Raw genomic sequence first — 25,232 nt, forward strand, 5'->3', positions numbered from 1 at the left:
TATATCCTGAAAGCTGCTTTAACGAGCAGGGAGTAATATAGTGTAATTGGTACTCCGCAATTTAATTGTTCTGTTCTTAAATCTAACATTGCAGCTGTGGGTTAAGTTTACACCACAACTTTCAAGAGAACATGAAAGTGTGGTACATCTGTGCAACAGAAAGCTAAACATCTCTCATCTGATGTGTTTACAATGACATTTGATAGCGTGGAATTGTTTGGAGTTCATTCTTAAAGCTGCAGAATCGCTTCTCAACGCCGCAAAAAAAGGGAAAAAGCCCCCAGTCTCCTTCAAGCAACTCAGCCCACATAAGCCTGATGATAATGCTGTTGCAGGCATTGCAGGGAAACTGTCAGCTATAACAAGTCCTTCCAAGTATCTTTGAGCATTTGTCACTTGGACAGTGGAAAAGGGGACAAGGACATCTTCCCCCTCAGATGATATAATCAATTTTTTAAAAAATAAACCGCTCAAAAAAGTCTGCAACTAGACAAGGAAAACAACCCTTGACACACATAAACCAAATGAAAATATTTCAAGAAATGTTATTAAATGGATGACTTTAGCACATTTAGAAATGGCAGAGTTTTCAATTTAACAGGTGGCAGAACTGCTTATGGTATCTTGAACTTCACGTTCTGTATAACTAACAGCTTCAGCATTATGTACTTGTTAGCGAATTTATTAAGCCCATAAGTAGTTCAAGAAACTTAGGAATGGGCCCATAAATGTCATCTGCAGTTTGTGAACTGCAAGTATCTGACTGTTTTGATCAAGGTTTTTACGGGAAAGTTAAATGGTTATTAAAATTATTTACTACTGCTACACGAAAAGGGAGCAAGCCTGCTGAAGAACTTACGTGGTGATAAGATGTGATAGGCTGTAGGTCAAATGCATTAGCAGAAAAGCATTTCTGTTTATGTCTAAGCCTAGATTTTTGTACATTACGAAGCTTACAGTGTATTTAAGTGGCTGAGAAAGAGTCTGTGGAGGGGAGGAGGCATTTTCCCTTTCCCGTAATCCACTGTCAGAAATACATGATCTGATCAGGCTACTTTTCTTGTTCTCAGCATTAGCCTTTTTCTAACGTTTTCTGTCCTTGGAGAAACGCGTGATAGGGCAACTTAGTTAAAGAGGTTACTTTCCGCTCATTCCTCTGTAGCCGTCCACACCGATATCTTGATTTCTGCTCTTTAACAGGTAAAAGTCCATCTCACTGATGAAGCTCAGCTATATTACCATACTACACTGGAATCCATTCCATTTTTAAACTTTATTATTTCAGTCACAATTAAGACTATCTGAAGCCTTTTCATAAAAAGAGGCATAACAAAAGCTGTACGTTAGCAACTTGATCAATGGATGCATTCATTCTGCATCAAAAAATACCGTAAGAAGGACAGATCTCCTGGGGAGGTAAATCTGTATCAATATTTCAGTCTCTGGAATACAGAAATTTGATACAATAAAATGTAACACCTGAGCTTCCACTCCTTTCAATTAACTGAGAAACAAAAATTGTCCTTAGAAGGGAAGAAATGCATTCGTATTTTTTAGTTTTCAGGTTTTCCCCCTTTCATAGCATCATAATGTTCTCTTCATGGGTGGAAAACTTAATCTTCAAGTTCAAGTCTAGTTTCTTCATACAGTTCAGGATGAGATGACTTGGAATACCGGGAATATTTCAGATGTAGAAAATCACCCAATTCATCCAGAGCGTTCAAAACCTGTAAGACCATTATACTATGTCAATTCTCTTGAAAAAGAAATTAAGTTCTAGTCACCTCTACTTTTACAGCAGAACAAGAAGATTATAAAAGCATCAATGAAAGAAAGTTTAAAGGGCAAATGGGCAAAGTTTGCTTTCATTCTCCTGTAGTGAATGTCAATGCAGTCATAGATGTACAATAGCATCTATGAGAATGGAATGTACTCCTTCAGTGGGTTATGGTTTATTAGTAAGCACATTAATTGAGCATGGATGAAAAAAACCGGCCTTTTTCTAAAAGCACAGGGAGATAATAATCCAGATAAAAAGTTATCTTTGCTTATGCAAAAGGGATGCATAAGGCAATACTTCATTCCCTACAAATCTCAAAGACTGGTGGTGTTACTGCATTTTCTTAGATGGGGCTCAGTCCACAGTGCTGATCAGAGTCATCATAAATAATCTGAATAGTTCAAGATATTTTTAGTGCACTCCATTATCTTCTTGTATTAATATCACAGGCATAATTAATAATGCATTAATATTGTAACGCAATTTGCTGAGCTGTGTCCCCAGCTCTCAGCAGATTCAAAAAGTAGCCAGGGAACAGAGAAGCAGCTCAGTGGTTTGCAGCATCTGATCCACATTCAAGAGCAGCCAACTCTTTGGCATCAAAGAAGAAAACAGCAATTTTGATTTTGAGCCTGTTTCTGTTAAGCCACTAAAATGAGCTCAAGAACAAAAAGGAGTAATTTAGTAATAGTTTATGCAGAGAGATAGCTTCAAGGTCATTAAGGAAGTTATTCTTGGGAGCTTGCCCTTACATGGATCTTTCCTCTTTTTAGTTCCAGGCTGAGATTCAAAACAAATTTTGCCAAAGGGAAAAGTTTTCATTGTGCATGTTACCTGTTGTTACCCTGGGTTTAGGCGTATTCACAAAGCGTTTGTCCTAAAAACTTTCCATCTGCAAGTAATTAAACTCAGGGCATTTCTACTCCCCCATACTGTAAGGACGTTTAAAGAAAGCCACAAGTTCTACAGCAATGATCCCACTTTCAAAGGCAAAAAGACAGCACGCTCAAGAATGATGGCTGGGGAGTGTTTCAGACCTTCACTGGTACCAGGAAGGAGCAATGTGCAGGTAGCAGGAAGTGGCCATGCAAAGATGGCACCAAAATGTAACGGGCTTGACATTTGGGGGTGGAGGGAGAGGAAGAAAATGAAAGCAACAACCTCAAGAGATTAATCTTCAGATCAATGTCATCACCTATTACTAGTTACATAAGCCAAAATCTATACAGTCAAACAGCAAAAGCTGACAATGACCAACACAAGTATGTAGCTAATGCCCTCTTCTCTGCAATATTATCTTTATGGTATTATACCTTCTTAATAACTACTGCACCTTTAAGAGCATCAGGAATTTTACACCGCACACGTGCAAGGCAGATTTTTCAATGCTGTTTGAGAGTGGCCTACAGTGGCGTGGGAGCTGGGCAGCCAGGCAGGGCTCTGGCCTCAAGCTCCATATGAATCTCAGGATGCAAACGGAGAGGCAGGGGCTCTCTGCAGGCACAGGTGCCTGTCTGCATGGAGTGGTGTCTTTCACTCAAATACCTTCCATGTTCACGGATTTGGTGGTTTGACCATTGTACTTGTGAAAGACAGGAAAAAGAAAGCCTGAAATTTGCCGTTAAGCCTCTGTGTTTCATGCCTCTAATTCAGCTTATTCTGAGAATGAAAGAACGTATATCAAGCCAGGCCAAAACCACCTTCGGCAAGAAACAGAAATGGAAAATTTCAAACAGTTTATTTTAAACACATTTCTGACTATGTTGGAATGGAAGTTTACGATGGAAGTCTCAACATGCTCTCAACAGTATTTCTGATATCAGAGAAAGATACAGAACTGAGACAGGCCAGACAGCACCAATTAAACCTCATTAGGTTCAAACAGTTCCAAACACCATTTGCAGTTTCCACCTGTACCCCAAGGCTGTCCCATATATTTCTGCAACTCAAGAAACATGTAGAAATATGGAATGAAAATAAGGGTACGGAAAATTTGATTTTCAATTATTTCCATATCGTTTTCAGGTTCCCTACCCTGATAGTTTGACCTAGCATTTAACTTTTGCTTTGCTGTGCTTCATGTAGGTCTTTATTAGTGATGACAGATTTGGTTGCTATTAGAAATAGAAGAACATAACAAGTTAAATGTCTCATAATTTATTATAAAAAATAAAATACATAAGGCTAAAATACCTTTAAAGATCAAGTCAGAAGGCCAGAAAAACAAATGTAAAAATGAATTACTGAGATTCAAAGTAATAGACACACAGCTTCTCCCAACCTCCTTTGCATCTGAAGTTAAAAAAAAGGACATCTGCTGTGCTTACCGTGTCTAACATCTCCCGTGTATGTGCAGCTGACACACAAAATCGAGCCCTGGATTCTGTGATAGGAGTAGCTGGAAACCCAACCACAACCACCCCGATATTTTTTTGTAACATGCGTCTTGCAAAAGCCCTAAGGAGAGAAGAAGAAGAAAAAAAACAAAAGTAAATTATTTCCAATAAAATGACCACAGAGAGAAAACATTCAAGTATAATAAAACAATGGGTAAAATCCTGTCTTCAATTGAAGTGGATGGTAATATTCCTATTGAATTCAACAAGAGCCAGAATTTTACCAGTAGGACTGAGATTCTTTGCTGCTTAACAGCTCATGAAGCCAAGTGGGTGTCAAATACTAGAACTGCGATGGCAGAGAGAGCACTGTAGAATAGACATGATCCATTTATGTCAATGAAAGGCTTTGAGTGCAAATCAAAGTGTGTGGGCATTCACAGTCCCTAAGCACAGAAGACAACTGGCTTCTGGAAGGTATGAGAGCTGGGTTCCTGCACATCAACAGGAATAAAACAATCTGCGTGATGGTTTCTTTGCTCTCACAATTAGTTGGCTAGTTTAGGAACCTTTTTTGTGGTATATACTAGACCTAGAGCACACAGTCACCCTAAGCTACCTACAAATACTCCCTACAGCTCAACCCTTACATTACGCTATGGTCTGCATGTCCGAGTCGGTGCACAAGTGCTACTTGATGGGTACTGAATGGTAAAACATGCAAAGATCGTTCAAAGATCAGATGGGGAAAAAGAACATCTGTCCAAAACAATTCATACATCAAAGGCAATGTATCTCTTTTAATGAATACAAATTTTAAAAAAAATCCAAATTCAAAATGCTATCAAAAGTATTATTCCACAGCAAGTTAAAAAAGGATAAGAGAAATTTTAAAAATTCTGAATACTGGAACAGCTCAAAATTAAGTCTAGGGCCCACTTTAAAATAGAACATAACTAAATGACGAATTCACCTAACAGTGTATGTTTCTCCTGTGAAGCATCTACCACACATAACTACATTTTTCACAGTGCATACCAAATAACCGATGAACTTGAACAGTGTTTGTTTTGCCAACAGTTGTTTTTTTTTTCCAGTACTTACCCTATCTTACCAGGCATATAAAGGAGTAAGGGGACAACAGGAGAATCATCATTGCCATAAACGATGAAGCCCATTTCATGCAGTCTTCGTCTGAAGTATCTGGTGTTTTTTGCCAGCTGGCGCACTCTTTGGAGTCCTGAAATGAGTCAGTTGGAGAACAGTCAGTGCAAAGATCCTAACCGGAGTCTAGTAACAGGCAAGAAAACTGAGCTGTGGGTAACAGTTCAAAAAAGTTTGGCTGAAATGTGTGTGTTGCTATTTGATTCAGAAGAAAAACATGGAATGAGCTAAATGCAACTACATTGATTATTATGGCATTGTAGGATAGATGATTGATATTCCTGTACTTATGAGGTGCCTTCCTACCAGCAGAAACAGAACGTCTTCTGGGGATAGATAGGTGAACAATTCCCTTTACTGTATTGTGCTGAATATTGTGCCTACTGAATGACACACACCTATAGAGAAGTAGTTATATGTCTCTGTGGGTAGAGGACATGTAAATAGAGTATGTTCTTTCTCAACATAATTCACTATAAAAGGAAACAACCAATGTCTACAGATGTCAATACAAATGTCAGTACGTGCATATCTTTTCCCACTAACAATATTCCACAGGGATCCTCTTACATCTTAGCTAGTTCTGTGCATATCTTTTTTTTTTTTTTTTTAGTTCTGTGTCTATAATAAAGCTTAAAGTAGAAAATACTGCATTTTGGGCCAGCTCAAACTGATGCTTTCGTTGCAATTTTTTAAACAGAGGAAAAGTACATGATAAACTTTGTTATTACACAAGGTCCAATCTTCTGCAATTTGTTACCAACATTCAGCATAACTCCAGTTACTCTAATATGCATCTACATATGTAATCGCTTGCTGAGTCCTGCTCAATTTCTCTGTTTTCTTATCTTGCTATTATTACCTCAATATCATCATCTGACCATAGATTTTAGTCATTCAAGACTTTCAGACACAAGTTTTGTTCTCTGCATTGTCCCTGGCCTCATTCAGTCATGAATCCACTGATGTGTCCCCCAGCAAAAATGAACATGAGCGTTGAAAACAATTATTTTTAATGAAGGGAAAAGGCAAAAACAGCAGAGAAAAAATATGCTTGGAAAGTCATCTCAGCCTTTTCTTTTGGAGTATCACTAAGGAGGTGGTTTTTGACAAGTGCAGTTGCTTCCCCACCTGTTGCATACAAAAAAGAGCCACACTCCACGTTACCGTAGGCAGGAGACATAGTACGTCCTTTCCCCACTCCACCTGCATTGTATTTCATCAGCGAGCTGATCTATGCACTGCTCTTCCAATGCTGTAAGGTGCTGACCTACCCCGTACCCACATGCTGCTCTTTCCCACCGCCTCCCCAGTACCAGTCCTAGGTTCACATAGCCACACGATGAATTGAGCCAGGTCCACCATCTGCCTGACCTCGCCAGAAAGAAAACCACCAAACCAGTGTCAAACCCATTCTCTAAACCTAATCGCTGCGCAGCTGCTTGCGTCTACCCAGCAGCAGTGGTGGGAACACATGGTAAGACTGGGATTTAGCGGGACATATCTTGGCTACACTCCTAACTTTCATTTTCTTGCCATTCATCAGCTCATACTTTCAATATTACTTACAATATGTCACCAGATACGAACACTGAAGTCTCCAGTACAACTCATTTCCCCTTTTTCCCTTTGCTTTTAAGGTGCCTTTGCACTGATGTATTGCATCTTCACTATCCACTTACTTTTTCATTTTACTTTACTTTTTGTTCGCTTCATTATTCATTTACTGCTTTCTGCTGTGGCCTTTCTCTGACTGGATGCCTGTTACCTAATTTCTCATCTTCCTCCTTGTAACCACAGTGGCCAGTTAGGCGTTTGTAACCGCTACATACCACCTTCGGCATTGTCTCCGACCACATTCTGCCCCACCACCTGCTGTGGCTTTTCTTCCTATTCCCTCTTGGCTAAGGTGAGGATCACCACACCTACATAAACCTCTTTTCTATTAATCATTTCTGAGCACACGTAGGTTTGAACAAGATCTACTGCTTCATCTGTTCTGTATCTTCCTGAGTCAAGGTTCTGTCAATGTTCTGGCTGGGAAATTTATAGGGAAACTGGGACTTGCTTCACAGTGATCAGTGTTTTGCTGAACAAATTAAAAGACCTCATAAAACCAGTGCATTTGTAACTTTATGCACAAAACTGCCCACACAGACAACCTGTTAGTTACAGTTTCAGTCATTCAGTTTACAGCATTCAGTGGAAGAGATCTGCTGGGTTAGAAAAGGCCACAAATAGTTTAACCATCTCTCTAATGCTGCTAAAACAAAACCAGCTGTGCCAGAGCAAGGAAAACAAATGAAACACAAAAGCATCCTACTACAAAGCTTTCCAGTCACTAATAAAAACAATAGTCTGTGGTATTTCCAAAAATATTTTTGGTGTAGTAGATCTCAAAGAACCAGGAGGAAATATTGAGGAGGAGGAGGAATGGGGGCTGGGGAGATGGCAAGGAAAGGGAGCTAGAGAAGAACTGCAGAATAAAGTGCCTGAAGTCTAAAGAGAGACTTTTTCCCTTGTTAGAGTTTGTAAAGATGCTATTAGCACCTCTTGAATGCCCAAACTATGAGGAGGAAGGTGGAGGAGTAACCTGACCTGGGGGCTCAAAACCACTGCTGCTTCTTGCTATCTTAGCAGCCCCTGAGCTAGTTTCCAAACTCTGTCTACAGCATTTGAAACTACTAGATTTTCAATTAGGGAAAGTTTTCATAAGTGCAGATGTTCTTGGCGAGTGCAGTTTAAGACTTGCTGCCTTCTCCTTTCTATTCAGCTGTTTACCACAAAGCTGGAAACAAAGTGTCAGCCATGCAAGATTCCAGGCTGTTCCCTATTTATCAAACCATATCCACATGGCCCAGAGTTGATCAGTTTGTCTTTTCTTATTCTAGGTACCAGAAATGTAGACTCCAAAGCAAGAGGGGGAATCCAGCAAAGGAGACATTAGAGCTGAAAGAGAAGTTTCAGGCAACTCTCCAAAAGTTAAACACCTCTTCCTTTTCCAGTCTTCCCTTGGTAAATCTGCGTCCTCAACCAGTTTGTAATGGGATGGATCCCCTTTTGAGACTACCTATAGAGCTCATGTCAAGCCAGCCAGTGCTCATGCAAAAGAGCCGCTTTAATGTTTTAGCAACATCCCAGAAGAGTAGTTTCATTTGCAGGGATGCATTAAAGAGCCAAATAAAAGATCAGAGTACTCACATATATCTGGAGGGAAAAAAATCACATTAGGAGCGGATTGCTACACACATTGTGTTACTGGGTGGGTGGCTGGGAGGAACCTATTTCTTTACCAAGTGTCAACACTTTCCTTTCTCATGTTAAGTTTTGTGGTCAAAGACCACATGCATACATCATATACACAGCCATCCTATATGCTGTCCTGACAAGAGCGATAAAAATCTTAAAGTTTGTAACTGTAGTTCAATGCTTTTTTTCATTCCTTTATGGGACCCTCCAACGTTAGATAAGGAGATAGATCTGAGCAAAATGTTTATTTTGGTCTCACCGGCCCAATTTTTCCCCCACACTGCACATGAAATCAGTGTAAGAGTGACAAATTCAGTGTAGAATTAGATCTTAGTCCAAATTCACTGTGGTATGTTTAACCAAAACCACTGCATTTAAAAAACTATTTTCTTTGATTCTTGAGGCTGTGATCTTGCATCCTTTATTGAGTAAAAATCTGCAGAGTCAGATCTTTGAGTTAAAATGATACAGCTGCATCTATTTGAGTGTAAGAATTTACCTGTATGGCACTAATTAGAGGATCAGGGCCTTAGACAGTAAACACCTATGTTCAAAAATTCTTAGTTTGCAGAATTCTTGAGGATTTACAATCTATGCAAATAGCGTATAGCACAGCATGCAGGATATCCAGATAGTTATAGTCCATAAACCGTGTGAACCACAACACTGCATATATTTGGAGAAAATAGCCTGGACAGGGAAAACTGACCCTTAGCTAATTATCACTAAGCCCACTAATGCTCCAGAGTTTTCCGCTAAGGTTGAGCATGACCTTATTAAGAGCTCTACATCTTTTTACTAGATGAATTAAGAAAGGGCAGAAAGAGAGAAAACTGAATGATAAAGGATTCTTAAATTTCAGAAGTTATTTTCATGCTGCTTGGAACATGCAGTGATGCACAGCCAGCTTACTGCATTTTTGTTGAAATACAGGATTAATTACCTGGATGACACAACAAAAACAGATTTGCTGCATCTGCAATCCACCTACTGCTGGCAAATTTAGAGTTTACATTTGTTGCACCACTTTAAAAGTATTTCGTTTACTGCAAAGTTCTAAGATGTTGGCAATTGTGGGAAAAATGCTGATTATGTTTTTATCAAGCATTAATGCATATTGCCAGTTTTGGCTCATTAATTTCTGCAGGCTTTTAGAAGGCTTTATAGCTCAAAACTAATATGGTTTCGTTTAAGGAAAAATACAAAGGGAAGGCAAGAGAGAGAGAGAGAGAAATGATAAAAGATAGTGGCTTGTGCATAATTTCTTTGAAGCAACAAGCCTTTTAAGAGAGCCACTTGGAGTTACAGACTTGGTAGATGCTCTGTGACATGGCTGGCTTTGGCTTCAGACCTGATTTCAGTGAGGAGCTGCTCTGGAGATGGCCAGCAGGAAGGGATCCTCACTGCACATCTGAGGGCCTGACCTCAGGCCCGTGTTACCTGGCACAGCTCCACACCCTTCAATAGAGCTTTGAAGGACCTTATCCTGGCAGCAAAAGGGGTAGTAAACCTATCAGCTCTCTGAAACAAAAGTTTGTTTTCTTCTTCCAGAGATGTCTGCTTTTCACTCCTGCAAGATTTTAATAAGCAGAGAAGCTGGCTGTGCTCAATTCCTGCACAAACATTCTACCTTTGAACTTTTCCTGCAGGCTTTTACCCTTGGAAATTCTGACTCAGTATATTGAAAACAGGAATAAGCAACCTGTAGCCTTTCATATCAAGATCTCAGGTGTATTTTAATTGAAGGAAAGCTATTTTTCCTGAACCCATTCCAGGGAAGATAATCCCACACTGTACTTTTTTTGGCATGTGGTGGACTCTTCAAGACACATATCCACCTGCTTTAATCTTCTCCAGCTGTTGTTTCATAGGGTCTTTCTAGATAATTAGTTACACAATCAAACTTTTACATACCAGCGTCAGTGTGTCTTTTCAATCTGTGTGCGTTGCATGGGGAACTCCACTCCCTGCCCTCCTCTACTAACATCTAGATAGTAAAAAGCAAACTTTCATAGGCTGAGAAAAGGTTTTGGAAAACAATAGCTCTTCCCCACTAAACTATTGCAGATGGACAGATTTTCTTTTTTTCCTCTAGTTCCATTATAAGAGTAACACACGTGTACCTCCATGTGCATTAAATCACAAATAGAATGCTATAAAACTGGGGTGCCTAAAGGAAATATGTTCTCAGATCAAAAATCTTTACAAAAAAAAATACCTTTTGCTATGAATTGGGGAGACATGAAGCCATTTTCTTCTACAATCTAAAGCCAGCTAGAAACCTAGTAATTTCAGTTTAATTCAGCTGCTAAATAAGCCCTTAAGGACTTATTTAGACAGTCCAATTTTAACTGTGAACTGCTTCAAAACACTTTCCAGAGCAGATTAAGGGAAGAAAAAGTGGCAATTTCAGCTGAAGCAGAACGGAGAAAAACGGTACAAATTCTGTCATTTGTACCTTATTTCTTGAACGATTCAGCTATGCCTACCCAGCACCTTCTCTATATTCAGATATAGAATGTAAGTATTCAGTGTCCCACACAAAAGTGCGGACAGGGCAGCCAGCCTTGGCTGAGCCTTATTTACTCCCAGCACAGGTGATTAATCACCAAGCGTGTCAGTCCTCCTGCAGCCAGTGCACAACCCGCTCCATCTGTATCACATTAGGTGTTTCTGAAATGCCGGTGATCTAAATGCCGTCAGAAAAGGCACTTCTCTCCTTTGTGCTCCTCAGGCTGATAACAGCACTGGATTCCTTGGGCAGCAGCAAGCAGCATCTGGAACGGATGAGGGATCCTCACACTCTATCCCGGCAGCAAAGACACCCTGAAAAGGCGACTGTGTCATGGAGCACTGTGATGCTGTCCCTAGGGAAAGCACAGCTTTCTCTCCTGAGGAACAGGCTACGAGTCACATCCAAGTCTGATCGCATCCCTCCTCTGCCTGCAGTTAATGCTTATTTGTGAATACAGGGGACACCTATCCGTGGGTAGGACTGCAGCATTGGTTTAACTTTGAATATGGAAAAAGTGACTTCAAATGAAGTAGAATTTGGTCAATCCTCAGAGCTCTTACAAATCACTGCAAACACTATTACTCCAAAGCCTCTGCTTTGTTCAGATCAACTGACCCTCCCTGGATACGTCTGGCTTCCTTTAGGAGGTGGACTGCATGGCAGGTGGCTCCACTGGAACGACATGTCTCACTTATTTTGAGTAAAGATGGCAGAGTTTAGCTCTGTTTCATCATCCACTGCTGGGAGAACAGCTGTGATGTTCAGCTTAGAAAAATCGTAATCATGACAGCATAGTATCATCATTAGCATCTTTACCATCATAGTCACTGGGAGCTCTAGTCACACAGCCAATGCTGTGCAAACAGGGAATAAATTTGCTTAAGCGCTTTAAATGTAAGTACATACTTATTGGGAATATTAACTTAAAATTAAGCCAGGGTTCAAGCATTCTGCTTGGTGAGGACCCGAGAGAAGCAATCATCTCAGAATGAAGCAGCAAAATGAGAAATTGAGAGGGAACAGTAAAAAGGAATACTTTAGTATGACTGATTCTGCAAGCTGTTTCAAGCAGGTTCAAGGGATTTGTCGCTAATAGCTTGCAGTATTAAAGCTTGCAGCGATAGTTTAATGATCAGTTCATTCTTGCACAGATTTATTTTGCTGCAAAAGAGATCGTTCCTCTCGGCTCCAGCTGCTCAAGTCCTGGCACTGGGGTTCACGTAGCCCTATGGCAGATTGGCTCAGGGAACCCACCACTTTGGCGGTAGGGTAACCATGGGTGGGAGGGTCAGTTATTTTCAGCCAGATCAGTTCTCTGATTCAGTTCATTGCACGGCTGCACGAACAGTAATGCTGGCACAAAGAAAAGGGGCACAAATAAGGGGATAGACAGGGAGGAAAGGCAAAAAGGAGGGCAAGACTGCCCTTCCTTGCACCAGTGCTAGTTTATGTCAGGTTGTAGTGATGTGAGACTAAGGTTTTCAAATTTACAGAGGACTTGACAGGTAAAGCTAATGTTTTCAAAAGATTGCTGAGCACAGATAACAGTGGAAAATGTTGGAAACTCAACATTTTAAGAAGCTGGTCCTCCAGTTATACAAAAATCTAAGGCAGGCAGAAATGTTTTAAAAAGGAACCTTTTAAAAACAGACCCTTTAATGCCAAGCCAAAACAGAAAGCAGCGTTCTGCAGCTTCTTGCAATCTGAATGAATTCAAATGCAAGAACTCAAAGTCTGCTAAAAACAAAAATGAAAACTAGTAGTTACAAAAAGATAAACCAATCAGCACAAATAGCAAACTAAATTAACATTTTAAAGAAACACTTTCTATCTAAACAACCTCAGGAATTATCTTTTAATATAATAGATACAGTAGATTCCTGAGGATGGGGTTTTAAACTTTTCAGCATCCCATAAAAATATACAAAAAATGCCTACTGCTGTTGGTGAATTACCATTTGCCATGTATTAAACAGAGAAATGATGCCTTTGCAAATGCTGCAATTTGCGTTTTACACCACTATAATCTATTATTAGTCATCAAGAAAATTCCTTTAGATCTTCTAGCAGTCTTAACTCTGTCTACCCAGTGGTTCTATTTTTTACCTATCAAATTTAAGTGTAAAAATATGCTTTTGGCATTCTCAGACAGAAAGGAGGGAGAAAAAAAAAAGGTCTGAGGTCACAGCTGGAGGGGCTGTATTGCATGCAAGTAAGTGTACTTGAAAATTTGTGCAGGGTCCAAACACTCTGAGTCAACTACAGTCTCATCGTGGGGATAAAACCACTAAGGCAGCTGCTGAGTTTCCTGAGGTGTCTCCAGTGCTGTAACAAGAAGCCACGAGGAGAACATATAAAGAATATCTATATTATGAATTATAAAGAGTAAATGCCATGGGAACTTCTGCTTCCTATATCTCCTAATAAATGAGGAGAGACACATTTGAGATGAAAAAGCCACAAAGGCTTAAGAGGGATAAAACGATTTTTTTTTTAATAGACTATATGAACTGAACTGTGGAACTTGCTGCCTTATGACATTACTAAAGGAAATACAGCTGCCAGAAGTTCATATGCTTTTGAACAACTCTATTGTAGGAACTATGATAGTATCTATGACATTATGTTACCAAGAATAAACGTGTCTTGTTCTACAAGCTGTTCATTTTCAGAGAGTCCTGTAAAACACGGCATTGAAAAATGCCAGGACTTGTGATTCTCTGACTCTTCTGATCCAAGTCACTCAAGAAACAAAGAACTTGGTCATAGTGACCCCAACCTACCCCTCTCTCCCAGGCAAGAACAACTGTGCACATCAGTTTCGAGGGAACTTCTGTCGTCTCCTAATTCAGCATTTCTTGTGCTTCATTTTCTCAAGTCACAGCAGAAAACATGGCAAAAGGAGGAAACTAATAGCTGACTGTGGGCTCTGCAGTATCCTCCCAGTCACATTATCATGACATTAATGTCTCACAACTATCACAAATATTTATATGGGACATACCCATACATTTATAGGTGGTTTCTGTGGGAGATACCGTGTCTTTTCTGTATCTTTTTACTTACATCAGTGCAAGGCTTTTAAAATGAGAACTTCCCCATCCAAATTGGAGGCTCCGGCTGCAAAGGAAGGTAAGCACACATCTTGCTAGCACACTTGCACAGCAGTTTGCTGACCAGAGAACAAGGAGCGTCTGAGGTACCAGCACAGGTTTGGAGGGTTCTGTGTTTGCTACAGTTTGTTGCAGACACATTTGTACCTCTTCCTCTCCTTCCCCACACCAGGCCCTTTTTGTTCACAGTCTCTCCAGCCCATCTTCTCAGCATCTCATTTTGGTCCTAGTCTCCATCCTTATCACCCACTTGTTATCTATTCCCTGTTATGTCTCATTTCCTTCTCAGAGTCTCTTCTCTCTTTACTCTTCCTGGCTCACCTCCCTAAGGTAGGCAGGCTGTCTGGCAGCGCAGGATGGACGCAAGTGCTCAGGGCCGCAGTCCTCTGCCCAGGCTCCAGACGGGGGATGCTCTGTTCAGGCTCCCCAAACTCAGCTGGAAAATGCTCCTTCAAGTCAGTGGATCTTGAGATTTGCCAATGTTCATTTCAAGTAGAGATTTTTTAGAGACTTGTAACATCACAAGTCTCAGATGGTGTTTTTATGGCAAAAATTATAAACTTGGCTATCACAATCAAAATCTTCATCCCAAAGCCTGGGGAATCTAAAGACCTTCAGGAGAAAAAGCATTTTTTAAAATTGTTTTTCCCTCTTCTTTTTCTTTCCTAAATTATCAAACCCCATATGTGTATCTAGCCTTCTTCTGAGGAAGGACTGAACCTTTTCTGCTGATATCAAAAAATTGTAGCCTGAAACAGACACCTCCTGTGGATAATTTCCAGCTAAACAGTTTCACAGAATTATTTTTAAAGCGCTAACCTGTTCCTACCTTGTAATGAAGCTGTACCCCCTGTGTCCATAAACATCTATTCATATCCTGCAGTCATGCATTCAGTATACTGATTCTGTCCTGGAAATGCATACCCTGATTCCTTTTCCAAACAACCATATTCCTACTAATTGAAAATAAAGGAAGAAAATATGGGAGATCAATCATTTGGATACACACCAGGATAAACAAAAGCAGTATCGTTGCATTTCTGACCTCTGGCATTACTCGCTACATGATTCCACCTATGCTCTTTTCTAGATCAGATGCTTAACAAATTAGTGGAGAATAACTAGCAAGAAATTGAAGGGAATGCAAAAGCATGACTTCTGGGAAAATATAAAAGAAGACTGTGTGAAGTGCTAAAAAAATATAGAATAAAGGGTTTTCAGAGCAGCAATTTAAATGACCAAATCAGTCTTCCTTCTCTTAGTTTTCTATTAACCTACCAAGGAGTCAGTCATGAAGTTCAGATGTAAGAACATACTAGGTTAACACATTTGTCATCCCATTATTTCATATTCTTTCCAAGAAGCACCCTCTAGTTATCATGGAACTTTTTAGCAAACTCTAATTTCATTCTTTTCCAAAACATTCCCAGTATTTTTTGCAAGGCTCCCTCCGCTACAAAAATGCCCTGCGGAGGACAAGTCATCAGTGGACATCTCCTTATAAAGGAGTCCTCAAATCACCCTGTGGGAAGAGAATGCCATTTAAATAAATTGCAAAATAAACTACTTTTATCGATTTAACAGGCTTCCAGAGAACAAAGGGTCCATATCACCCTGTGGCAACTCTGGTTTACTTGAAACTTCTCTGCCAGGTGTCTCTGCTACACGGCTCATGCTCTCACAAGGATGGCTCGCATGCAGGATTCACCATTTCCTATGACAGTGGACCGAAAAAGCTCAGCCAGGGCCGCTGTTGTCCTTGGAAACAAAAATATCTAAGAAGAGACAGTGCTTTCTCCCTTCTGTTCCCCCCTCCTTTCTAAGCCACCCCCTTCCTCTCCCTGATGCCAAAGCAGCATTGTAGTGTGGTCCAGCATAACATTTTTTCCTGTGTTTTGGGTTGTGTTTTTTTTTTGTAGTCCACAAGACAGCCTAATGAAGGGAGGCCCACATGAAAGAAAAACCAATAGACTAAAATAATGAGTCTGGCTCAGAAGGACAAGAAACATTTTTACACATCATAGCCAGTTTGCTAGCCTTTGTGCAATACTCTAAGTTGTGATATATAATGTATTAATTTGTTTTTCTATTCATTTGCATTTCATATTACAAGATAAATTTAAAAAAACCTGACAGAACGCTAATTTATTTTGTAAAGGATTTGCAGAAGACTTAATAAGCACTTATTATTGTGCAGAAATACAAACATTGTGTCATCAGACAATACTTCTGGAAGAGAAAATGCTGCAAACTCTTAGCCCTAAGACAGTCAGACACGCACATCTTCAAAGACTCCGTCTTGAATCAAGTTCTCCTATTAGCCTGCACTGAACTGCATGCAGAATCACGCTAGCGGAAGATCATTTCTAAGAGGCTTTGAAGGTTTGGAAGTGCTCTGCATGTTTAATATTTTACACGCAGCCTCTACAAGAGCCTGAAGTACGTAAGGCTCGGGAAGGCTCAGTCTCAGACCGCCCTCTCACGGCAAGCGTTCCCGAGAGCTGGGCCAGGGAGCAGCACCGCAGGACAGGCTGCACGCCTGGTCCCCAGGGCAGAAGAAAGCTGTCATAGATGTTTTTTTTATATCGAACAGGATGTAGGCATCAGCATACGCAACCTTGACCTTTCAAATTGCAAGCTGGAAACAGTTGTTACACTCTGACTTCTCTGCTAAAATGACAAAAGCATCATTTCCTCGTTGTCCACACACTGCACTAGAGTTTTGTTGCACTTTGGTCTTGCACTCAGCAGAATTTGGCACTTGGACTGGATTCTCTATCCCTCCTTCTGTACACTGGGGTCTTGTAAATTCTGGCCCCACTGAAGGGCTGCGATAAATGTCTTAAAAGCCTCATGTCTATCATGGTTTGAAACTGCCTTCTAGGCCACTGCAACAGAAAAGTGCAGAGAAGTGTCTTACCTGCTCTCATATACCCTTTTTCGTTTCAATTCCCACCTTATGCTGGTCATATCTATCAGGGAGGGCTAATACGGAATTACTCGGTTAGTCCTACACAAGGCAAGAGAGAATAGCACAGCACAGTGCTGTTGGACCCATATAAAAGAGATTGCAATTCAGAGCAGAACCTGTATCTTCCACTGCATGTTACACAATGGCATGATTCTTGGGCATTCCTGACAAAACCTGTACAAATTCAAAACCCACCACACTGAGTTAGGATTTAAGCCGTAGAACACTGAATACATCTCACAGTATCGCTTTGAAATAGTAGCAGATAGATATGTCACAGCTATTTTGTTGCTTGCTGCACAGAAAGCACATTACGCAGAGGATCGGAGGGTAGCTGCATCTGCAACTTCAGGAAAGGAATATAAATAAACCTAATTTTTCATAAAGACACCAAGTAGTCAATTCTTTTGGGACCAAACGTACTCCAAAACTAGCTCTAGGACACCATAATTAACGCCTGAGTGAAGCAGGAATTATTATAATAATCCTATACTACGATTTAAGATACAATACCTGTTTTGAAACTCTGCACCATGCTTGAGTTGCTTGCCATTTTGAAGGTCCACACTTACAAAGCAGCTAAACTGACAGCATCTAGCCCATTAATGAAGGTTTATCCTTATGAATCCCTCCTACAAAGTCAGACAATCTACTCAAAGGGCAATTTGTACTTCTATTTGTTGCTGCAAAGCAGAGTGGGCTGGCAACTACAGGGCCAGAATTCCAGAATATTTCTATCCCTGCTGCATGTGGATGAGTGTGGAAAAAGAAACAGAATCACTAGTACTTATAAGTATGATGATTTGGATATTGATTTTACAGTAAGAATTATTTCCTTTGCATTGCATTACCATACTACTTTGCTGCTGGATGACATTTTGTGTGTGCCTGTATGCAGCAGATTCCCTGGTAGCAACTGAAATAAGTGCAGTTAAAGGTGGCTTACCTTGTGTTGTCCCGTCTAGTCCCATCAGACATTTCATTGCCCTGATGATTTGCTCTGCTACGGGTGGACACATAGATGTGGCATACACAGCACTGTGAGAATGAGTTCGTAAAAAGTCCACAAGGTCCTTACACAAGCAAAACAAAGCATGAATGAGCTTTAAGCTGGCCAAACAGCAGATCTCCCTCTTAACTACTGCCGGAGTGAGAACATGCAAAAGGAAGAGGACATTTCACCAGTTACTGGTTTGCTTTCTTGGCTGCTACTGTTAATGCACAGCCTGAAGAAACACCAGGCAGGTGCAAATACTTTACCATGTAGGTAGGGCAATTACAGCTGAAAGAAAGGTCTGGGATAGAACAATGTTTACTTCTGTGCTAAGACTTACTATAAAGGAGCCCAAATCATTTAAAGACCAAAGGAACAGCTGCATTTAAAATACTACTCAGTTCCTGTCTGGGAGGGAAGCAAAGCCTACATGACATCAGTACAGTTTCTCTGCCACAAGATGTAATCCAGGAAAACCAACCTTACCGGGATCTATCTTTGGCTATCAGCATATGAATTTCTTTCAACTGAAAATTCCCATCAGTGTGGCAGGGACAGTCATGTTAGAGTCCATATAGTTGCTTTAACATTTCCTTGTATAACTAAGAGCACAATGCGCGCTCCTAGAAAAAGTGCTGCTGTACTGTAGGCATGTCTAATGCACCAGTAACTCTCCTAAGTCCAGGGACACTGTAGGAATTCAGTGCTTGATTAAGATCATTGTTATGAGACAGCTTATACCTCCCAGTGCAAAATATCAGAGTAACAGTTACCACATCAAAAGCTGAATGCACTTTGGCGAGAAAGGGATGAGGCCTGCTTGAAAACTGCCTTTGATAAAAAATATCACCAGAAAAAACCCTGAAACCTGATAGTAACACAAATTATTACCAAAAAAGCTGTATGAATTTATGCTGTAACTCCAATGCTAAGAGTAAAGATTTACCTAACCTTATACAGGTTTTGCATTGCTATATTGCAACTGTAATTCTAAGGGTTTGATCAAATAGCTGGGAAGGCTTCTGTGCTCTAGCTGACACAGAATAAAGAGCGGTACAGTCAGGTTTTGGCTGCAGAAGTGAATGCAAGTGTGCTAAGTGTGTTGGGTGAGCAGCTGCCACCGAGGCAGGGATGCCCGAGGCAAAGCTTAGTGATACGCACAGGTGTGAAAAGAGCAATCCACTTTCATTTAAGAAAACTTCCAAGGATTAGGTGATGAATTACTTTAGCCTGCTTTTCACAGGTCGAGGCTTCCTGTAATTTCTAGCTACTTTAGCCACACTGTCTTTGGTAAGAGTTAAACCTTCAGATACAAATTCAGGAAACCAAGGAGACAAAGAAAATTGCTTCTTGATGTATTATGATAGCCTGGTTTAAGATCTCCAGAGGCAAAACCAAAAAAGGCAGTAAAAAAATGTACACTTTATACTTTCTTATAGCCCTTTTATTCTACTCAAGTATTACCCTTATGAGTGTTATCCTGACAACCACCATATGGGCTGTGTAAACAGGCTTCCTACTCATTCAGCAAACTGCTTAAGAAATACATTCAGCACAGTATGAAAAGGGTAAATAGTCAGCAACCACTTGATATCTCTGTCAAGCAACAAACCCGATGACATTTCACAATGGTGCTGATTAAGCTTTCTCTTCTTCTACACCCCCAGTTAAAACAAGCTCAGCTCTACTATTTGTTGACATCTGTTGTTAGCAAGAGGTTGTTTTGTTAATGTATGCAGAGCAACTAAGGACACGGATTTTACTATTGCAAAAGGCCCTCAGTAACCCTCTTTCTCCATCCTCATAAAAAATGCAACTGTGACAATCCACAACTTTTTAGGAATTTTTTTACTACTGGATGAAACTGTGGCTTTAATCTCTCAATATTGCTCCACACGCTGTTTACAAATGTGAAACAAAGTAACGAGCAATCTGCATGCAAATTAATGTAGTGAAGTATATTTAGCCAACCACAATGTGTCTAAACATTTCCAAGACAAACAACAATCATCAGGGTGGCACAGAAATACCCAACCCAAGCAAATTACATAATATGAACATGAGACAAAAATAAGAAAGTCTGACTGTTTGATATGCATTAGGGATCCAGACAAAAACGGTACTAACTTTAGAATAGTGCTCCTGTAAAGTGGTCTATGCAAAAAGATAATGAAATACATCATACACAATAAGAAGGTACTTCCCCCACCTTGATGTTAAAATGTTTGTGTTTTCCTTTTACCTTTTTGCCAGCTATGTATCCTCCAGCTGCGCCAAAGCTCTTTGTGAACGTTCCCATTAATACGTCAACATCATCAGGACTCATACCGAAGTACTCCACAACTCCTCGGCCTGTTGCTCCCACTGCACCAATGCTGTGAGCTTCGTCCAAGTAGAGGTAGGCTTTGTATTTCTTCTTCAAGGAGACTATCTCTGGCAGGTGCACGATGGACCCTTCCATGCTGCAGACGGAGAGAATCATGGATGAACAACAAATCCTGTACTCTCTCTATAAGATACTGGCAGAAAATACAGGCGTTAATTGCTGTACTCCATGAAAGATCTTCTGGAACTTCAATTTGTATTTATAGTTCAAAGAAAAATTGCAACCCTTTCCCATCTGCAGGTGAGTATAAAACAGTCAAACAGTTTTAGAATTCAAACAATCAAAACCAGTCAAAAAGTCTTTGAACATCTGCAAATTTTCAACATGCCAGAAAGAGAAGGAAAGGTATAAAGCAAGGCGGAGATACTCACCCAAAGCAGCACATTACCATTCACTACAAAACAGATATTGTAACGAATTATAAGGAACCGCTATAATTCAGTTCGGTCCTTGCTTACTTCATCGTGAGCTACTGTGGCAATATTTGGGGGTAACAGCTCTAGAGCAAATTACTCTGGTGCAGAGGAGTTGGGTCTAACAGACACAGGAGATGGACCACACAGAACTCACGGATCGTGCCATAACTCTAAGCAGCCCCAGTCTTTAGAGTGGACATAGTCGGGGATTAGAAAAGGGACCTCAAATCCACTCTTGCCAATTGTTGCTCCCAATACGTACTTTCTAGGAAATGTAGCCAGCTACCTAGTACTTAACAGGAAAAAAGTTTCCATTCTTTTTCTTTTTACTTTCTTACAGCCATGCAGGGAAAGGAAATATTCTAAACTTGCACTAATGGTGTATTGAGATTTGTAGAAACAAGAAAACAGGCTAAGTCTTTCGTATTGTTGGTAAGCACAACAGTAAGTTAGAAGGCACAGAGGAGGTGTACAGCAAAATGAAAGCCCAGGGAGATAATAAGAAATGCACTCTAATTCCATAAAGATGAAGTATCAATAGTATTGCTGTGAAGACTATTATGTCTTGAAAACTTTTGTGAGATGACTACAGCTATGCTTGGATATGCTCTGATGCACTCCGTATCCATTTCATAACGAGTTAAACATGCTCTCTTCCACTAGCTGTAGTGAGCAGGTCTTTAGATGTTAAATACTTCCTATCAAACACAAAGTGAGTGTGCTGTGTGCCAGGAAAACCAGTGCTCCATGGCTAAGGGCCGTGCCTGAGGCATATCTCTGATGGCAAATGCTACAAGAGTCTCAGGTAAGCAGAAACATCAAGTTTGTTCCCAAATAGCCTGTACAAAACAGCAGTGCAATCAACACTTCTTGGCAATTTTTAGATCCTGGACCAGTGGCTTTCAGAGATTGTTTTACTGCCACTCTAGCTGCACTATGCAGTGGGAAGTTCAGTACCACAAAAAAAGCAGGACGTGCTTTTAGCACTTGGGAAATTTCTGACAATTTTAGCTCTCCCTCATCCTTTGGTCTCCTGAGTAAGCTTGGAAACAGCTTGGTCTCCAGTTTTGAAGGAGATCTACCCATAGGGAAGCCTCCATTAGTTTGAAAGAGCAGCACAAGAGGAGCAGCCATGGAAAAGGGTTGCCTGTGCTGTTTGTACTGGGAGGTTGAGAACGCCTGGCTGTGTGTGCCCGGGGGCATATTTTCGGCTGTAAGGTGACTGCTGGCAAACCTTGCCCTTCTGTCTTGCCCAGCCATAGAAGAGGCAGCTGCAGGGAAGTGTTCGGCACCACAGCCTCTTGCAGCAAAGAAGGGTGGGCTTGTACTTTAAGCTCCTGAAGACTGGGCTTTCTCACTTTTTCCAAATGGCACTTGGCAGCTGGGGGAGAAGTAACTTGAACCACCACAGCTATTTTCCTAATGAATACAAGGGAAGAGCCTACAGTTCTCAGGTAGCCCAGAGTCAAAGCATTAGTCAGCTAAAAATTATACCGAGCCACTGAGTGTGCTTGGGCACGCAGCATAGTATGTGCTGGGGATGGCAGCTTTTGGCTGCGTCTGGTCGGCTGCATGGTCAGATGGTGAGAGTGGTGCCAAGGAGCACCTCTGCAGAAGGAAGAAAATAGGTATCCCACCCTCCACCTTCCAGCAATACTTGGGCAGACCAGGTAGGCAGAGAAGGACAATAATAGTTCTTCCACATTTACAGGGACATCATTAGGCTTAGTGGCTCATGGAGATTCAGATGGGAGAGACAGCATTTCTCTTCAAAAAAACAAGAGTAAAGATGGTAAATTAAAAATACAGAGCTTGATTTGCTGCATATTTGTGGAATGGCAGCAAAGTTGTTGTTGAATCCCAGAATACATAGAGCTGGTACATGGCTGTTGCAAGATTTAACCATTAAGACGATTTAATGAAAACTTCTCTTACTTGTGTGAGTAGGAGATTTCTCTTTGAACCCAGCTGTTTAGCAAAACAAGGCATTTGTATTCCATTTCAGTGTCAATTTACTACTCTTGAAAGACGCTGAGATAAACGTTACAACAGTTGACAGAGATTCTAACACAGCCTTGAAGTGTCCATGGAGTAGATGAAGTGCTGCTGGTTTCACGTATGTTTTCTGTGCTGCCATTCAAACAGATCTCAGCCCTCCTGATGGCAGAGATGAGAGCTGTTTTGCTGCCTACTCTATTCTTGGTCTCTCTTTTGACCCTGGGAGCTGGTTTGTGATACGAAATCCGCTCTGTTTAGAATTGCTCCAAGATAAAGCTCACTTCACATAACCCCTTGGGTAGCCCAAAGGGAAAGTTTACTGAATCCTTCAGTAAATATTGATGTCGACTGAGTTTAAACCAGAGTGCCAGAAGTGAACTGTAATCATTCTGTCTCAATCTGGTTGTGTCACTTTTACAAAGCTATTGATCTGCTCAAGCACACAGGGCACATCAAAAAAGCTGGATGCAGATGAACATAAGTTGGCTCTGCCCAGGCCAGACATTTTCATTACATGGTATTACATCCTGTATTGTAGCAAAAATTATTAGCTTGATGGCAGGGATGTAAAGCTTCTAGATTGCAGCTGACCCTCACCCTCCCTTGTTCGGCAGGCAGGCACAAAAGCTTGCTCAGTTTGAATCTACTTCCAGACATGAGGAGATAATCCAAAATTTTGGGATGACTGTATTTTGAAGCTTGATTCAATTCCTGCCAAACCACTGAGATTCTTCCTGATGCAACTGATGAATCGTGGAGCCAGGTGCTTTGAGAGGCAAGAGGTGTGCCCTTGTGCTGGTCACTTCACTTGGAACACAGGCTCATTCTTGACAGGATACTGACAGTTTTTGTCCAGTTTATTTTGAAACTCCTCAGGAAAAGAGTTTTCTACATCCTACCGCTTCATTTTTTTCTGTCAGGAAAATTAATTTACTGATATTCAAGCTATTATCTTCTTCATAATTGCATCACTCTACATGTCTAAACATGCCCTACAGTACCACTATCCTTTCAACATTTGAAAACCTAATCTGCTCCCCTTTCAGGCTAGTTTGTAATTGGGAAAATCCCTCCTTCCCTGACCTGTTACTCCCAAGACGTATGGATTCCATTTTACTGTTTAGGTATTGTTTTCTTACATAAACTCGCACATTCATACAACAATCTCTGTTTTGTAGTTTAGAGCAACAGTTTTAAGGAAACCTTCAAACCCTGCCCTCAAATACAACCCCATAGAATGAAACAACAGAAATGTTAAACTTTAACGCTGGTCCCTGGCCAAAGACATTAAATGTTACCCCATTCTTTTCTGGAAGTCCAGTCGCTTAATCCCAGGAAATAAAAAATAACTGATAAATTTCCTACGGTGTTGGCATTGAATCCCAAGGAACTTCTAATGCACATGAAAAGGAACTGGACAACATCTAACTGAGCAGAGAGCTATTTTCTTAGCTGGAAGGGAAAAATACCCAAATTAAATTAAAAGTAGGGAAAAAACAATCTGTTTTGATCAGTTTCTGGTGCCTCATAACTCCTGCCCTGGGCCTTGGTCTATCTGACTTCTAGGTAAATATGTGTGTGAGAGAGCAGAAGCCTTCCACAAACCTTGTAAGAACACAGTCACTGATTAATCCTGAACTGGAAATGGTAGAAGCCAAGGAAAGCATTAGCTGGCATTTAAGTAATAGAAATATGATTTAGCAAGCCAGTTTAACTTGTGCCCTGGACACTGCCAAAACTTGTTCATGCTTTTTGTACTGAAGATCAATGGCAAAATGGTCTCTCTCAGTTTGGAACGCAAATGGAATACATTTGCTTCTAGGTTAGTCCGAGTTAAGAACCAGCTTTCACTAGTAGTTACATTTACTTCTGATGATTTTTTTTTTCTTTTTAAGATAATAGAGACATTAAAAAGCAAACAAACATATACTTGTTGCTATTTATTTGACATGTAGCCTGAGTGCTTCCCAAGTCAAGGGGTCAATTCTGCCTTCAGTTGTAACCCAGCAAAATCTGTAGCTTATGATTTCAAACACAAGTCTGATTTCCAGAAATGCTCGTGTTGGCTAACAATGACCCTTTTCAAATTTTGACAGCTGGTAAGTTCGGGCTTATGCACAATGTAAACAATTTAACACACTCGTAATGGAAACAGAAGGCATTTTTTTTCCCCATACCATCAACTTCACCATACTAAGACTATGGTGTCCCATGTAACAATATTTTTTTAAAGAAGGAAAGCTTAGGGTTTCTTTTGCATCTCTGGAAAAAGCATTTCTGTAAAAATTTGCCAAGCCAAACTTGCAAGTC

General features: G+C 40.5%; 1 protein-coding gene across 1 annotated transcript in view; it reads right to left on the bottom strand.

Moving 5' to 3' along the window:
- Window positions 1-1,263: 1,263 nt before the first annotated feature.
- SPTLC3 (serine palmitoyltransferase, long chain base subunit 3) overlaps window positions 1,264-25,232 on the bottom strand; it is a 51,001-nt gene continuing 27,032 nt past the window's right edge. The window contains exons 7-11 of the mRNA XM_009709844.1: window positions 20,365-20,584; window positions 18,075-18,201; window positions 5,221-5,356; window positions 4,108-4,237; window positions 1,264-1,727 (exon numbers count right to left, since the gene is read on the bottom strand). Of these exons, the coding sequence (XP_009708146.1) occupies window positions 1,614-1,727; window positions 4,108-4,237; window positions 5,221-5,356; window positions 18,075-18,201; window positions 20,365-20,584 (727 nt within the window). The 3' untranslated portion in view covers window positions 1,264-1,613. The remainder of the gene's footprint in view (window positions 1,728-4,107; window positions 4,238-5,220; window positions 5,357-18,074; window positions 18,202-20,364; window positions 20,585-25,232) is intronic.

Source organism: Cariama cristata, unplaced genomic scaffold (genome assembly GCF_000690535.1).
Source record: "Cariama cristata isolate BGI_N322 unplaced genomic scaffold, ASM69053v1 scaffold1250, whole genome shotgun sequence".
In the NCBI taxonomy this organism is placed as follows: domain Eukaryota; kingdom Metazoa; phylum Chordata; class Aves; order Cariamiformes; family Cariamidae; genus Cariama; species Cariama cristata.